This window comes from Oncorhynchus masou, chromosome 9 (genome assembly GCF_036934945.1).
Source record: "Oncorhynchus masou masou isolate Uvic2021 chromosome 9, UVic_Omas_1.1, whole genome shotgun sequence".
Classification (NCBI taxonomy): Eukaryota; Metazoa; Chordata; class Actinopteri; order Salmoniformes; family Salmonidae; genus Oncorhynchus; species Oncorhynchus masou.
This window is the reverse complement of record NC_088220.1, coordinates 42,816,949-42,834,629: the sequence shown is the minus strand read 5'-3', so window position 1 is coordinate 42,834,629 and position 17,681 is coordinate 42,816,949. Positions and strand designations below refer to the sequence as shown.

Genomic DNA, 17,681 nt, shown 5'->3' with positions numbered 1-17,681 from the left:
AGCTCTAGTCTAGTCACACACAGTCTAGTCAACACAGTCTGCAGTCTAGTAGTCAACACAGTCTGCAGCTCAGTCTAGTCAACACAGTCTGCAGCTCTAGTCTAGTCAACACACAGTCTGTCTAGCTCTAGTCTAGTCAACACAGTCTGCAGCTCTAGTCTAGTCAAGCTCTAGTCACACACAGTCCGCAGCTCACAGTCTAGCAGCTCTAGTCTAGTCAACACAGTCTGCAGCTCTAGTCTAGTCAACACAGTCTGCAGCTCTAGTCTAGTCAAGTCTGCAGCTCTAGTCAGTCTGCAGCTCTAGTCTAGTCAACACAGTCTGCAGCTCTAGTCTAGTCAACACAGTCCGCAGCTCTAGTCTAGTCAACACAGTCTGCAGCTCTAGTCTAGTCAACACAGTCTGCAGCTCTAGTCTAGTCAACACAGTCTGCAGCTCTAGTCTAGTCTGCAGCTCTAGTCAGCAGTCTGCAGCTCTAGTCTAGTCAACACAGTCTGCAGCTCTAGTCTAGTCAACACAGTCTGCAGCTCTAGTCTAGTCAACACAGTCTGCAGCTCTAGTCTAGTCAACACAGTCTGCAGCTCTAGTCTAGTCAACACAGTCTGCAGCTCTAGTCTAGTCAACACAGTCCTGCAGCTCTAGTCTAGTCAACACAGTCTGCAGCTCTAGTCTAGTCAACACAGTCTAGTCTAGTCAACACAGTCCGCAGCTCTAGTCTAGTCAACACAGTCCGCAGCTCTAGTCTAGTCAACACAGTCTAGCTCTCAACACAGTCTGCAGCTCTAGTCTAGTCAACACAGTCTGCAGCTCTAGTCTAGTCAACACAGTCTAGCAGCTCTAGTCTAGTCAACACAGTCTGCAGCTCTAGTCTAGTCAACACAGTCTGCAGCTCTAGTCTAGTCTAGCTCTAGTCTAGTCAACACAGTCTGCAGCTCTAGTCTAGTCAACACAGTCTGCAGCTCTAGTCTAGTCAACACAGTCTGCAGCTCTAGTCTAGTCAACAGTCTGCAGCTCTGCTAGTCTCTAGTCTAGTCTGCAGCTCTAGTCTAGTCAACAGAGTCTGGAGCTCTAGTCTAGTCAACAGATTCTGCAGCTCTTGTCTAGTCAACACAGTCTGCAGCTCTAGTCTAGTCAACACAGTCCGCAGCTCTAGTCTAGTCAACACAGTCTGCAGCTCTAGTCTAGTCAACACAGTCCGCAGCTCTAGTCTAGTCAACACAGTCTGCAGCTCTAGTCTAGTCAACACAGTCTGCAGCTCTCTCAACACAGTCTGCAGCTCTAGTCTAGTCAACACAGTCTGCAGCTCTAGTCTAGTCAACACAGTCTGCAGCTCTAGTCTAGTCAAGCAGTCTAGCTCTAGTCAACACAGTCTGCAGCTCTAGTCTAGTCAACAGAGTCTGCAGCTCTAGTCTAGTCAACACAGTCCGCAGCTCTAGTCTAGTCAACACAGTCTGCAGCTCTAGTCTAGTCAACACAGTCTGCAGCTCTAGTCTAGTCAACACAGTCTGCAGCTCTCTAGTCAACACAGTCCGCAGCTCTAGTCTAGTCACACACAGCTCTAGTCTAGCTCTAGTCTAGTCAACACAGTCTGCAGCTCTAGTCTAGTCAACACAGTCTGCAGCTCTAGTCTAGTCAACACAGTCTGCAGCTCTAGTCTAGTCAACACAGTCTGCAGTCTAGTCAACACAGTCTGCAGCTCTAGTCTAGTCAACACAGTCTGCAGCTCTAGTCTAGTCAACACAGTCTGCAGCTCTAGTCTGCAGCTCTCAACACAGTCTGCAGCTCTAGTCTAGTCAACACAGTCTGCAGCTCACAGTCTGCAGCTCTAGTCTAGTCAACACAGTCTGCAGCTCTAGTCTAGTCAACACAGTCTGCAGCTCAGTCTAGTCAACACAGTCTGCAGCTCTAGTCTAGTCAACACAGTCTGCAGCTCTAGTCTAGTCAACACAGTCTGCAGCTCTAGTCTAGTCAACACAGTCTGCAGCTCTAGTCTAGTCAACACAGTCTGCAGCTCTAGTCTAGTCAACACAGTCTGCAGCTCTAGTCTAGTCAACACAGTCTGCAGCTCTAGTCTAGTCAACACAGTCTGCAGCTCTAGTCTAGTCAACACAGTGCAGCTCTAGTCAGCTCTAGTCTAGTCAACACAGTCTGCAGCTCTAGTCTAGTCAACACAGTCTGCAGCTCTAGTCTAGTCAACACAGTCTGCAGCTCTAGTCTAGTCAACACAGTGCAGCTCTAGTCTAGTCAACACAGTCTGCAGCTCTCTAGCTCTAGTCTAGTCAACACAGTCTGCAGCTCTAGTCTAGTCAACACAGTCTGCAGCTCTAGTCTAGTCACACACAGTCTCAACACAGTCAGCTCTAGTCTAGTCAACAGATTCTGCAGCTCTAGCTCTAGTCTAGTCTAGTCAACACAGTCTGCAGCTCTAGTCTAGTCAACACAGTCTGCAGCTCTAGTCTAGTCAACACAGTCTGCAGCTCTAGTCTAGTCAACACAGTCTGCAGCTCTAGTCTAGTCAACACAGTCCGCAGCTCTAGTCTAGTCAACACAGTCCTCAGCTCTAGTCTAGTCAACACAGTCTGCAGCTCTAGTCTAGTCAACACAGTCTGCAGCTCTAGTCTAGTCAACAGATTCTGCAGCTCTAGTCTAGTCAACACAGTCTGCAGCTCTAGTCTAGTCAACACAGTCTGCAGCTCTAGTCTAGTCAACACAGTCCGCAGCTCTAGTCTAGTCAACACAGTCCGCAGCTCTAGTCTAGTCAACACAGTCTGCAGCTCTAGTCTAGTCAACACAGTCTGCAGCTCTAGTCTAGTCAACAGAGTCTGCAGCTCTAGTCTAGTCAACACAGTCCGCAGCTCTAGTCTAGTCAACACAGTCCGCAGCTCTAGTCTAGTCAACACAGTCCGCAGCTCTAGTCTAGCCAAATTAAGTGTGCAGCTCTAGTCTAGCCAACACAGTCTGCAGCTCTAGTCTAGTCAACACAGTCTGCAGCTCTAGTCTAGTCAACCGAGTCTGCAGCTCTACTCTTGTCAACACAGTCCGCAGCTCTAGTCTAGTCAACACAGTCTGCAGCTCTAGTCTAGTCAACACAGTCTGCAGCTCTAGTCTAGCCAATTAAGTGTGCAGCTCTAGTCTAGCCAACACAGTCTGCAGCTCTAGTCTAGTCAACACAGTCTGCAGCTCTAGTCTAGTCAACACAGTCCGCAGCTCTAGTCTAGTCAACACAGTCCGCAGCTCTAGTCTAGTCAACACAGTCCGCAGCTCTAGTCTAGTCAACACAGTCTGCAGCTCTAGTCTAGTCAACAGAGTCTGCAGCTCTAGTCTAGTCAACACAGTCCGCAGCTCTAGTCTAGTCAACACAGTCTGCAGCTCTAGTCTAGTCAACACAGTCCGCAGCTCTAGTCTAGCCAACACAGTCTGCAGCTCTAGTCTAGCCAATTAAGTGTGCAGCTCTAGTCTAGCCAACACAGTCTGCAGCTCTAGTCTAGTCAACACAGTCCGCAGCTCTAGTCTAGTCAACACAGTCTGCAGCTCTAGTCTAGTCAACACAGTCCGCAGCTCTAGTCTAGTCAACACAGTCTGCAGCTCTAGTCTAGTCAACACAGTCTGCAGCTCTAGTCTAGTCAACACAGTCTGCAGCTCTAGTCTAGTCAACACAGTCTGCAGCTCTAGTCTAGTCAGCTCTAGTCACAGTCTGCAGCTCTAGTCTAGCCAACACAGTCTGCAGCTCTAGTCTAGTCAACACAGTCTGCAGCTCTGGTCTAGTCAACACAGTCTGGAGCTCTAGTCTAGTCAACTGATTCTGCAGCTCTAGTCTAGTCAACACAGTCTGCAGCTCTAGTCTAGTCATCAGAGTCTGCAGCTCTAGTCTAGTCAACACAGCCCGCAGCTCTGGTCTAGTCAACACAGTCTGCAGCTCTAGTCTAGTCAACAGATTCTGCAGCTCTAGTCTAGTCAACAGATTCTGCAGCTCTAGTCTATTCAACAGAGTCTGCAGCTCTCTAGTCTAGTCAACACAGTCTGCAGCTCTAGTCTAGTCAACACAGTCTGCAGCTCTAGTCTAGTCAACACAGTCTGCAGCTCTAGTCTAGTCAACAGTCTGCAGTCTGCAGCTCTAGTCTAGTCAACACAGTCTGCAGCTCTAGTCTAGTCAACACAGTCTGCAGCTCTAGTCTAGTCAACACAGTCTGCAGCTCTAGTCTAGTCAACACAGTCTGCAGCTCTAGTCTAGTCAACACAGTCTGCAGCTCTAGTCTAGTCAACACAGTCAGTGCAGCTCTAGTCTAGTCAACACAGTCTGCAGCTCTAGTCTAGTCAACACAGTCTAGTCTCTGCAGCTCTAGTCTAGTCAACACAGTCTAGTCTAGTCAAGTCACAGTCTGCAGCTCTAGTCTAGTCAACACAGTCCTCAGCTCTAGTCTAGTCAACACAGTCAGCAGCTCTAGTCTAGTCAACACAGTCCGCAGCTCTAGTCTAGTCAACACAGTCTGCAGCTCTAGTCTAGTCAACACAGTCTGCAGCTCTAGTCTAGTCAACACAGTCTGCAGCTCTAGTCTAGTCAACACAGTCAACACAGTCCGCAGCTGCAGCTCTAGTCTAGTCAACACAGTCTGCAGCTCTAGTCTAGTCAACACAGTCTGCAGCTCTAGTCTAGTCAACACAGTCTGCAGCTCTAGTCTAGTCAACACAGTCTGCAGCTCTAGTCTAGTCAACACAGTCTGCAGCTCTAGTCTAGTCAACAGAGTCTGCAGCTCTAGTCTAGTCAACACAGTCCGCAGCTCTAGACTAGTCAACACAGTCCGCAGCTCTAGTCTAGTCAACACAGTCTGCAGCTCTAGTCTCTAGTCTAGTCTAGTCAACAGAGTCTGCAGCTCAGTCAACACAGTCAGCTCTAGTCTAGTCAACACAGTCCGCAGTCAACACAGTCTGCAGCTCTAGTCTAGTCAACAGAGTCTGCAGCTCTAGTCTAGTCAACACAGTCTGCAGCTCTAGTCTAGTCAACACAGTCTGCAGCTCTAGTCTAGTCAACACAGTCTGCAGCTCTAGTCTAGTCAGTCCGCAGCTCTAGTCTAGTCAGTGCAGCTCTAGTCTAGTCAACACAGTCTAGTCAGCAGTCTAGTCTAGTCAACACAGTCCGCAGCTCTAGTCTAGTCAACACAGTCTGCAGCTCTAGTCTAGTCAACACAGTCTGCAGCTCTAGTCTAGTCAACACAGTCTGCAGCTCTGGTCTAGTCAACACAGTCTGGAGCTCTAGTCTAGTCAACTGATTCTGCAGCTCTAGTCTAGTCAACACAGTCTGCAGCTCTAGTCTAGTCATCAGAGTCTGCAGCTCTAGTCTAGTCAACACAGCCCGCAGCTCTGGTCTAGTCAACACAGTCTGCAGCTCTAGTCTAGTCAACAGATTCTGCAGCTCTAGTCTAGTCAACACAGTCTGCAGCTCTATCTAGTCAACAGAGTCTGCAGCTCTAGTCTAGTCAACACAGTCCGCAGCTCTAGTCTAGTCAACACAGTCCGCAGCTCCCTTCTAGTCAACACAGTCTGCAGCTCTAGTCTCGTCAACACAGTCTGCAGCTCTAGTCTAGTCAACACAGTCCACAGCTCTCGTCTAGTCAACACAGTCTGTAGCTCTAGTCTAGTCAACACAGTCCGCAGCTCCCGTCTAGTCAACACAGTCTGCAGCTCTAGTCTCGTCAACACAGTCTGCAGCTCTAGTCTAGTCAACACAGTCCACATCTCTAGTCTAGTCAACAGATTCTGCAGCTCGAGTCTAGTCAACACAGTCCGCAGCTCTAGTCTAGTCAACACAGTCCGCAGCTCTCGTCTAGTCAACACAGTCTGTAGCTCTAGTCTAGTCAACACAGTCTGCAGCTCTAGTCTAGTCAACACAGTCCGCAGCTCTAGTCTAGTCAACAGATTCTGCAGCTCTAGTCTAGTCAACACAGTCTGCAGCTCTAGTCTAGTCAACACAGTCCTCAGCTCTAGTCTAGTCAACACAGTCTGCAGCTCTAGTCTAGTCAACACAGTCTGCAGCTCTAGTCTAGTCAACAGATTCTGCAGCTCTAGTCTAGTCAAGAGATTCTGCAGCTCTAGTCTAGTCAACACAGTCTGCAGCTCTAGTCTAGTCAACACAGTCCTCAGCTCTAGTCTAGTCAACACAGTCTGCAGCTCTAGTCTAGTCAACACAGTCTGCAGCTCTAGTCTAGTCAACAGATTCTGCAGCTCTAGTCTAGTCAAGAGATTCTGCAGCTCTAGTCTAGTCAACACAGTCTGCAGCTCTAGTCTAGTCAACACAGTCCGCAGCTCTAGTCTAGTCAACACAGTCTGCAGCTCTAGTCTAGTCAACACAGTCTGCAGCTCTAGTCTAGTCAACAGAGTCTGCAGCTCTAGTCTCTTCTTTTTGCAGTCTCATGCACACAAACGACACACACAATGGACATGTTCATGTTTTTAAACGTATGTAAATTGTAAAGACGTTTGTCTGTAATGTATTGTTTGGTTATGTGTCGGACCCCAGTAAGACGAGCTGTCTCCATTGGCATCGGTTAATGAATCACATCAAATCATCTTACCATCTCTCTCCAGCTCCCAATTGCAGTCCATTTGGCGTTCAGCCTGGACCCAGTAGCGACTGTCTGTCCAGAGGACCGCCTTGTTCAGTGTCACCACTGCTGTGCCTGGGGAAGGTGGGTTACATTACACATCATGGAGGGTTGTGTTCAGTTTCAATGATGTGTGGCCATGTCAGAGTTATGGTACTCTTTTATGCTTAGGCAACTTACAGTGCATTCGCAAAGTATTGAGACCCCTTGACTTTTTCAACATTTTGTTAAGTTACAGCCTTGTTCTAAAATGGATGAAATATAATTTTTTTCTTAACCATCTACACAATACCCCATAATGACAAAGCGAAAACAGGTTTTCAGAAATGTTTGCAAATGTATAAAAAAACAAACTGAAATATCACATTTACATAAGTATTCAGACCCTTTACTCAGTACCTTGTTGAAGCACCTTTGGCAGCGATTACAGCCTCGAGTCTTATTGGATTTGACGCTACAAGCTTGGCACACCTGTATTTGGGGAGTTTCTCCCATTCTTCTCTGCAGATCCTCTCAAGCTCTGTCCCCTGGCTGGGCCACTCAAGGACATTCAGAGACCTGTCCCGAAGCCACTTCTGCATTGTCTTGGCTATGTGCTTATTGTCATTGTCCTGTTGGAAAGTGAACCTTTGCACCAGTCTGAGGTCCTGAATGCTCTGGATCAAGGATCTCTCTGTACTTTGATACGTTCAACTTTCCCTGAATCTTGACTAATCTCCAAGTCCCTATCAACACTCCCTATTTTAGAAAAGTTTTCAAATTGATTAAATCCTCAAAAACAGAATAGCTTACAGTATTTACATAAGTATTCAGACCCTTTGCTATGAACCTCGAAATTGAGCTCAGGTGCATCCTGTTTCCATTTGTCATCCTTGAGATGTTTCTACAACTTGACTGGTGATTCAGTTGATTGGATATGATTTGGAAAGGCACACACCTGTCTATATAAGGTCCCACAGTTGACAGTGCATGTCAGAGCAAAAACCAAGCCACGAGGTCGAAGGAATTGTCTGTAGAGCTCCGAGACAGGATTATGTCAAGGCACAAATCTGGGGAAGGATACTAAAACATTTCTGCAGCATTGAAGGTCCCCAAGAACACAGTGGCCTCCATCATTCTTAAATGGAAGAAGTTTGAAACCACCACTCTACCACTCTCCTCCTAGAGCTAGCCGCCCGGACAAATTGAGCAATCGGGGGAGAAGGGCCTTGGGAGGTGACCAAGAACCCGATGGTCAGTCTGACAGAGCTCCAGAGTTCCTCTGTGGAGACAGGAGAACCTTCCAGAAGGACAATAATCTCTGCAGCACTCCACCAATCAGGCCTTTATGGTAGAGTGGCCAGACGGAAGACACTCCTCAGTGAAAGGCACATGACAGCAGGCTTGGAGTTTGGCAAAAGGCACCCAAAGACTCTCAGACCATGAGAAACAAGATTCTCTGGTCTGATGAAACCAAGATTGAACTATTTTCCATGAATGCCAAGCGTCACGTCTGGAGGAAACCTGGCACCATCCCTACGGTGAATTATGGTGGTGGCAGCATTATGCTGTGGGAATTTTTTGCAGTGGCAGGGACTGGGACACTAGTCAGGTTCGAGGCCAAGATGAACGGAGCAAAGTACAGAGAGATCCTTGATGAAAACCTGCACCAGAGCACTCAGGACATCAGACTGGGGCGAAGCTTCCCCTTCCAACAGGACCACGACCCTAAGCACACAGCCAAGACAACGCAGGAGTGGTTTCGGGACAAGTTTCTGAATGTCCTTGAGTGGCCCAGCCAGGGCCCGTACTTGAACCCTGATCGAATATCTTTGGAGAGAACTGAAAATAGCTGTGCAGCTACACTCCCCCATCCAACCTGACAGAGCTAGAGAGGATCTGCAGAGAAGAATGTGATAAACTACCCAAATATAGGTGTGCCAAGCTTGTAGTGGCATACCTAAGAAGACTCAATGCTGCAATCAACTATCAAAGGTGCTTCAACAAAGTACTGAGTAAAGGGTCTGATTACTTATGTAAATCTAATATTTCAGTTTTTTTAAAGCTTTTTTTTTACTGTTTTAGCTTTGTCATTATGGGGTGTTGTTTGTAATTTGATGAGGGGAAAAAAACGATTGAATCAGTTCTAGAATAAGGCTGTAACGTACCGAAATGTGGAAAAAGTCAAGGGGTCTAAATACTTTCCGAAGGCACTGTATATGACAAGTACATACCAGAGGGACGTACAACAGTACAAATGATCACAAAATGTACCAAATTATTCAAAGCATTTTCATAACACAATCATAACAGCTTTGTAATACTGGTGTTGACCTCTGTTTATACAGTGGGGCAAAAAAGTATTTAGTCAGCCATAATTTGCAAATAAATTCATTTAAAAAAAATATTTAAAAAAAAATCCTACAATGTGATTTTCTGGATTTTTTTCCCTCATTTTGTCTGTGATAGTTGAAGTGTACCCATGATGAAAATTACAGGCCTCTCTCATCTTTTTAAGTGGGAGAACTTGCACAATTGGTGGCTGACTAAATACTTTTTTGCCCCACTGTATATCGCAATCTGCCAGACTCAGACTAATCAGAACATCTGTCGGATATAAAATAGAAAATACTATAAAATACCTTTTCTCATTCACAGGGGAGAAATTTTAACTGTGCTTGGAATGATCTATTCATCTGCCTGAGCTCTAGTACAGAAATGGCATTGATCATCCGTTTATGTCGGTGCAATAGTCCAGGAATAGATCTCCCCATCAATCTGTCCAACCTGGACTCAAGGGTAGACTTAACGTAGCGTACCTAAATCTGTCTCCCTCCATTTAGTATGGTATGTATTCATTTGTGGATTTCCATCATCCATTTCATTTGATATTTTACAAGTTATAATTTGTATGATATGTTATGAATTGCAATTTGTACAATATGTTACGAATTTGCAATACATATGATATGTTACGAATTCCAAGTTGTCGTTGCTGATGTTTGCTTGATGGCTAAAGCTAACATTAGCTAGGTTGCTAATGTTGGCTAGGCTAGGGGTTAAGGTTAGGAGTTAGGTTAATGGGTTGAGGTCAGGGAAAGGGTTAGCTAATATGCAATTGTTCAAGTTGTTCTTGATGAGATTTGAACAGACAACCTTTGGGTTTCTAGATGTTCACGTTATACCACCCTCCTTTAATTTTTTGCCTTACGTAACCTCCTGTCTTATGTAACCATACCAAATGTAACATCTCAAACTAATTTCAGTGTTTGAGTTTACTATGTTACGTCTAGTCTATGAGACCAGGCTGATCGGTCTTTGGAAGCTCCCTGATTCACAGCTCATTTGTCACTCATCGATGGCTCTGAGAGGGTGGGGGAGGGGGCAGGGAGCTGATGGATGTGGGAAGGAGAAGCAGTGAAGATGGAGGAGTGGAACAGAGGGTATCAGGAGAGGAGGGTGGGAGTGAAATGATTGTGGGACTAGGAGGTAGGAGAGGATAAGGAGGAGGAGGGAAGAGGAGAAGGGGGGTGAGAAATGAACTGAGAAGTAGAACGGTGAGATGAATGGGAAGGACTGAAATTGAGACAGGAGGAGAGGAAGGGAGTGTGGTAGTTTAGAACTGAGGGGAGGAGAATTAGGAGCGGAAGGGTTGAAAAGGAAGGGAGGAAAGGACATCTAGGAGATCTACCTGCAGAGCCTGTGAAACCCGTCATAAAAGCCATCCGTGCATCACGTGGGGCGATGTACTCACTCTGTAGGAGATACACATGTTGTCAGCACCACACACAACACATACACACACACACACGCACACGCACGCACGCACGCACGCACACACACACACACAAAAAAAAGTCACCATGCGCACACATATGCGTACATACACACACTCCTACCAGGTGAGCGTCTGTCCCTGGGATGATATAGGCAGAGACATTGACAGAACTCATAGCCTCCCTCAAGGCCTGCAGCCGTAGGGTAGTGTTGACCACGGTGGAGGGCAGGTACTGGAACAAACAGTAGAGAGAGTCAGAGGGCTGAATTCCAACCTTCAAATCTGTGTGAATCGCCTACTGACATGAATGCATGATTCACGTGATAGTCAGAGTCACGATGGGTGGATTTCTCAAAATAGAGAGTTTCCTGGAATCCAAAACTCAAGTTCCCCAATATTTGTCCAGACTGAATGAGTGAAGTAAAACAACAGTGGAATTGAGTAATATTTAGTGTATATTCCTTGGCCCATATTCATAAAGCGTTTCAGAATAGATGTGCTGATCTAGTATCAGTTTTTCATTTTTTTTAATAATAAATAAGAATTCATCAAATCAGGGAGGACCTGATTCTAACCAGAACGCCTGCTCTGAGTCTCTTTTTAAATATGGGTGGAGGCTAATTATGCCAATGAGTGAAACTTAGATTTGTAAAAACAGGGCTGCATACTATGTGTCTGACCTGATTACATATTGACTGATCTGACACTCATTCACTACACATTTATTTGAGTCCCCAGAAGGGACGTGGTATACAAGGACACATGGTATAACAGCACTAAATCTGGGCTAGATAATCATACCGGAGGGATTGCTGAGCAGTTCCTCTCAGACCCACCGTCTGCTCGAATGACATTCCAGGTTCCTGAAATGGGAAAAACTAATGAGGAAGAGACCTTGGAAAGTGACAATTAAAGTGCTGTGTAAGCGCGTTTCTAGATCAATGTTGTTGTTCAGTTACTGATTTTAATCAGACATTACAGTCTGGGCAGCCAGGGGCAAATGAGGACTAAATGCAATGGTAAGAAAATGACAAATTATAGAATCTCTTGCAAGTAGAGAAAGAAGAGAGCAGTCAGACAAATTGTGTATAATAATACCTTTCATAAAATCCCAGTGCAACACAATAGCTCTCTCAATCAAGAAAATAGAAGCAATCAAAAGATTGACTTCTCAACAACATGCCAGAGTGCATAATCATTGATAAGAGTGTCATTCTCATTAGATTCATTCTCAGGCAAATTACATTCAAAGATATTCCAATGAATTATCCAACAGGCATGAAACCAACAGCAGATGGCAAATTATAATGTACCCTATATCAACCAAGAGTCTCTTGCATTTCGCACAGAAATCCTACATCAATCATCACAGGAAGTTAGAACTAAACTTTTACCTCCAAGTGCCAGAAGAGTGCCAACCAGGAGCCAGTCAGAAAAGGGCATCTTGGCACAAACTGTCTGCCACCAGCGATTCCACAGAGAGAGTGACGGCAATGCCTGCATGAATGTACTGTATGTGAGACAGGTGCGTGTGTGGGTGTGTCAGTGAGTGTGTTGCCACGTCTCTCTCCTCCCTCTGTCTGTACGATACACCATGCACTATCCCCTCTTCTGACAGAGATCAACCACAACAGCTTAAAGGGTGGAACTTTGGCTGAGGTATGGATCTCTTTTCTCCATTCCATAAATTCTCTTTGCTCCATGCCATAAAAACCAGTGTGTCATTTTGCCGTTGCCGCTCAGCTCCACTGCTTGTTGCCCTTCTCTCTTAGCAGTCCGAGGCATATAAAACAATATTCCCTTCAGGATGCCCTTTTATTTGTATTTCCTGGTTAGAAATAACATCATTAATCCAAGAACCTGATAACACAGGTTCTATGTAATACAGGTGGTTTTTTTGAAATAAAAATCTATTTTGTAATAGAGGTCTGTTCTGCACGAGATACCCAAGCCTTGCTGCATATAATAGTGCAGCACTGTGGTCATCCTGCACAGAGCTCCTGGATGTATGCCTCTCACACACCCAGACATTTTTATCTTGTTTTCACTCCAGCCTCCAGTACACGGCCAACACATGCAATGAAAAACATGGTCTAAGGTGCATAGAATATAATGAGTGTGTATGTGTGTGTCCGTCTCTCTGCAGTATGGGTGCAGATTGACAGATACAAGACCACTTCAGGTAATTCCTCCTAGGTCTCAGTGGAAAACAAAGACTACTAGTCAGTGTTCGATTTATACAACCTCTTTGTGTCTACTATGATGTGAGCAGAGGGCATAGGAAAGAGTAGAGGAGTCTCTATTACACTGTGTTCCATTCCATCGCCTGAACAGAACCATTCAGGAGACTCCTCAGCTCCCCGGCCAATTACTGCTTAGCAACAGTGGCACCTCGAAAGCCGACAAGGAAGATCTGCTGTTGATGTTATGGAAATCAGGGGTGTATTCATTAGTACACACCATAGCAAACAGTAGCACAACATCAACGAGAGTTTCTTGTTATTGGGCACGTTAAGATAGTATGCCTTGATGCAGCCGCTTGCTTCCATTTGGTGCCTGGTGAACATAACCCTGGAGAACCACGAATCTACGGTCCACTTTGAGTGACTAGGTCTACACTGTGGGTGAGGTAGCTAATGGAACACCGTTAGGTTAAAAAGAACTTGTGAAGATCAGCTGCACTTTAGCCTTTGATCAAAATAGCCTCTATCAGAGCAGGGAGGCGGAGATATGAAACGCAGCTGTTAATGTTTGGCCAATGGCCAACATCTGTTGTGTACTCTGGAAGATTTTAATATGTTTTATTTATTTAACCTTTACTTAACTAGACAAATCAGTTAAGAACAAATTCTTATTTACAATGACAGCCTACCCCGGCCAAAACCGGACAATGCTTGGCCAATTGTGAGCCTGCCTATTGGACTCTCAATCCCGGCCGGATGTGATGCACCCTGGATTCAAAACAGGTACTGCAGTGACACCTCTTGCACTGAGTTGCAGTGTCTTAGACCACTGTGCCACTCAGGAGCCAAGATCCTTACTGGCCAATACAAACACACAGAGAACACAGAAGTTTTACCATTGCTCAACTGTTAAACACACAATAACATAGGCAGACATCAACCTGCCCACAATAGCATCATGCAATTTGTGATGAAAACAATGTGATATATCTAAGCAATAAGGCCCAAGGGTCTGTTCTTAAGCACGACGCAACGTGGAGTGCCTGGATACAGTCTTTAGCAGTGGTATATTGCCTATACACCACAAACCCCAGAGGTGCCTTATTGCTATTTTATATACTGGTTACCAACGTAATTAGAGCAGTACAAATAAATGCTTTGTCATACCTGTGGTATACGGTCTGTACTCAACAAATTGGATGCAGTCTATCACAGTGCCATCCGTTTTGTCACCAAAGCTCCATATACTACCCACCACTGCGACCTGTACACTCTCGTTGGCTGGCCCTAGCTTCATACTCGTCGCCAAACCCACTGCCTCCAGGTCATCTACAAGACCCTGCTAGGTAAAGTCCTGCCTTATCTCAGCTCGCTGGTCACCATAGCAGCACCCACCCGTAGTACGCGCTCCAGCAGGTGTATTTCACTGGTCACCCCCAGGGCCAATTCCTCCTTTGGCAGCCTTTCCTTCCAGTTCTCTGTTGCCAATGACTGGAACAAAGTACAAAAATCTCTGAAACTGGAAACACTTATCTCCCTCACCAGCTTTAAGAACTAGCTGTCAGAACAGCTCACAGATCACTGGACCTGTACATAGCCCATCTATAAATAGCCCAAACAATTACCTCATCCCCTACTGTATTTATTTATTTATTTTGCTCCCTTGCACCCCAGTATTTCTACTTTGCACATTCACCTACTGCAAATCTACAATTCCAGTGTATATAAATATATATAAATGCCTGTGTGTGTGTGTGTGTGTGTGTGTGTGTGTGTGTGTGTGTGTGTGTGTGTGTGTGTGTGTGTGTGTGTGTGTGTGTGTGTGTGTGTGTGTGTGTGTGTATACAGTATATATATATATACATATTTGCTAATGACAAGTGTATCAACACACAAGTCATCCAGGAGGTTACCAGAAGGGGGCACATTTGCTCTGTAAGTGTATCATGCAGACCTAAATCACGTAACGTTTTTTTCTTGTTACTTCGTGAAGTTATGACAAATGCAACTTTATAGCCTATTTAATGTTATGTCGGCATGCTTTTCTATAATTGGCGCCTGGGCTGTCTTTATTTGCAGTGTATTACAGTGAATAGCCAATATGGCTATATAATGTGTGCTGTGACGTGTCCAGCAGTTTCCATGAACTGATAACACATCTGATTGCTCTCAGACAGGGCTATTGGAGCCACCTGTTGTAAGACTTTATGGCTTAATAAGAGCACAACTCAGAGAATGGCTCTTCGTCAATAAAGAGAGAATATGGAGCCTTGTATTTCCATCTGAATAGAGCAGACTACACTCAGGGCCTGTGTGAGTGTGTGTGTGTATGTGTGTGTTTGTCACCATCATTGCTGTTCGAAACAACAAATGTGCATGCATCGATATGGCCGGAAAGTGTGCATGACATGATTCTGTATGACAAGAAGCTGGCAAGTGGAGAATCGTATGTGGCTCCTTCCAATCGTATGTGGCTCTTGTTGTGTTTTGTTATTGATACCATGTCTTGTTTTGAGGTGTTCAAATCAAATTACATTTTATTTGTCACATGTGCCGAATACAACAGGTATACAGTGAAATGCTCACTTACATGCCTTTGACCAATAATGCAGTTTTAAGAAGAAAAAAAAACGTTTTAAGAAAAAGAAAGAGATAAGAATAACAAATAATTAAAGAACAGCAGTAAATAACAATAGCTGGGCTATATACAGTGGGTACCGGAACAGAGTCAATGTGCGCGGGCACCGGTGTCGGGGGGGGGGGGTCAATACAAATAGCCTGGGTAGCCATTTGATTTAGCATTTTTAGGGCCTACTACAAGCCAAAAAGGTCAAACATACAAAGACATGGTAATGTAGACAAACCTTCTCCCAACTTATTACCTGCAGTGATAATCAGCCATAAGCAATTGAATAAGACATGTATGGCAGTATTTGTGTTATGCCTATAGCCATTCCATTACCTGACCAGAGGGGGGCACATTTGCACCATACTTATTTCACACATGGAAAGAAACACAGCAAGCATAACAGGTTTCATCCTACTTGCATTATTACATTTGCTGTATTGAATTTGTATTTAACGCAAAGGGAGTAAAAAGTGTAATGGTAATGAGGGCAAAATGCATTTCCACAAACATCAACCGGTCAGCTCTGCCTCAGCTGTTTGACTCATGTAAACTATGATACAGGTTGAAATGACCAGCCTCTACCCAAAAAAAAGTAGGGAGTGCTACCTATTAACCTGCCTACTTACCTGCCTCTACCTATCAAAACAGAAGGGGGTGCTACCTATCAACCCACCTATCAACCTACCTACCTGCTATTAATAAATGGTAGCCCTGGCAACGTCTCCCCGTGTTAAGTGTGTGAGCTGGAATAGCTAGCTAGTGTAGGCACAGGGGAGGGCAAGGGACTGAGAGGCACAGGAACCTAGTGCACTGTAAGACCCAGCATGGTCACTTGCCAGCAATGCCAGGGACCCAATTTCATTCTAACGCCACTGAAACCAGCTCAGCCTAAAGGAAACTGTCACTGAAAACCAAACGGGACAGTAAAATCTGTAATCGTCAACCATGCTGCGATCATATCGCTGCTTGTAGCTGTCAACACTAGCTATAAACGAGGAGACAGGCCTAGAGTCTAGATGTAGGAGGCATGGAGGGTCATAAGGGGATGCAGGAAGGCTGAAGGGACAGAAATTGAGTTGTTTAACCCTGGACCTTAGTCTCTCCACAGTCCTCCACCCTGGGTGTCCTAACCAATACCCACTGTCTTGGTATAGAGATGTTGGGACGTAATTGTTGTTGTGGTAGAAAAAGAAAAATCCTCTATCTCTGCGGGATTGATATTTCAAATATGACCATGTGTTAATATATATCCGAGACAGAGCCACAGACGGTAGACGCCATGGAGCGCCTCTGCTTCTCTTACTGACCTACAGGAATCAACGACCATTGTAAATCTCTGAAATATAGTATTTAACATGGGTAGAGGGAAAGAGTGGTGTGTGTGTGTGTGTTTGTGTGCGTCAGTAAGAGAAAGACAGTAGATACAGAGAGAGAAATACAGAGAGAGAGAGAGAGAGAGAGAGAGAGAGAGAGAGAGAGAGAGAGAATACAGAGATATAGAGGCAATAAAACTCCTCTTCTGAGCTACTGTATCGCATACAGTACCGCCACAGGAAAGGAAGAACCAGAATTACCTCTGCTGCAGAGGATAAGTTCATTAGAGTTCACTGCTCCTCAGATTGCAGCCCAAATAAATGCTTCACAGAGTTTAAGTAACAGAAACATCTCAACATCAACTGTTCAGAGGAGACTGCATGAATCAGGCCTTCATGGTCAAATTCCTGCAAGTAAAGCACTACTAAAGACCACCAATAAGAAGAAGAGATGTGCTTGGGCCAAGAAACATGAGCAATGGACATTAGACCAGTGGAAATCTGTCCTTTGGTCTGGTGAGTCCAAATTTGAGATTTGTGGTTCCATCCGCCGTGTCTTTGTGAGACGCAGAGGAGGTGAATGGATGATCTTCGTATGTGTGGTTCCCACCGTGAAGCATGGAGGAGGAGGTTTGGGGTTACTTTGCTGGTGACACTGTCTGTGATTTATTTAGAATTCAAGGCACACTTAACCAGCATGGCTACCACAGCATTCAGCAGCGATACACCATCCCATCTGGTTAGTGCTTAGTGGGATTATCATTTGTTTTTCAACCCAAAACCCAAAACACACATCCAGGCTGTGTAAGAGCTATTTGACCAAGAAGGAGAGTCATGGTGCTGCATCAGATGACCTGGGCTCCTCAATCAACCAACCTCAACCCAATTGAGATGGTTTGGGATGAGTTGGACCACAGAGTGAAGGATAAGCAGCTAACAAGTGCTCAGCATATGTGGGAACTCCTTCAAGACTGTTAGGAAATCATTCGTCATGAAGCTGGTTGAGAGAATGTCAAAAGTGTGCAAATCTGTCAAGACAAATGGTAGCTACTTTGAAGAATCTAAAATCTAAAATATATTTGTTTAACACTTTTTGGTTACTACATGATTCCATATGTGTTATTTCATAGTTTATGTTTTCACTATTATTCTACAATGTAGAAAATAGTAAAAATAAAGAAATACTCTTGCATGAGTTGG

The 17,681-nt window shown here is 45.0% G+C and overlaps 1 protein-coding gene across 1 annotated transcript in view; it reads right to left on the bottom strand.

Annotated features, from left to right (window-relative positions):
• The window catches only part of xpnpep2 (X-prolyl aminopeptidase (aminopeptidase P) 2, membrane-bound), a 40,987-nt gene extending 29,033 nt beyond the window's left edge, over window positions 1-11,954 (bottom strand). Inside the window, exons 1-5 of the mRNA XM_064974064.1 lie at window positions 11,751-11,954; window positions 11,158-11,219; window positions 10,478-10,588; window positions 10,270-10,333; window positions 6,570-6,674 (exon numbers count right to left, since the gene is read on the bottom strand). Coding sequence (XP_064830136.1) covers window positions 6,570-6,674; window positions 10,270-10,333; window positions 10,478-10,588; window positions 11,158-11,219; window positions 11,751-11,859 — 451 coding nt within the window. The 5' untranslated portion in view covers window positions 11,860-11,954. The remainder of the gene's footprint in view (window positions 1-6,569; window positions 6,675-10,269; window positions 10,334-10,477; window positions 10,589-11,157; window positions 11,220-11,750) is intronic.
• Window positions 11,955-17,681: the final 5,727 nt, after the last annotated feature.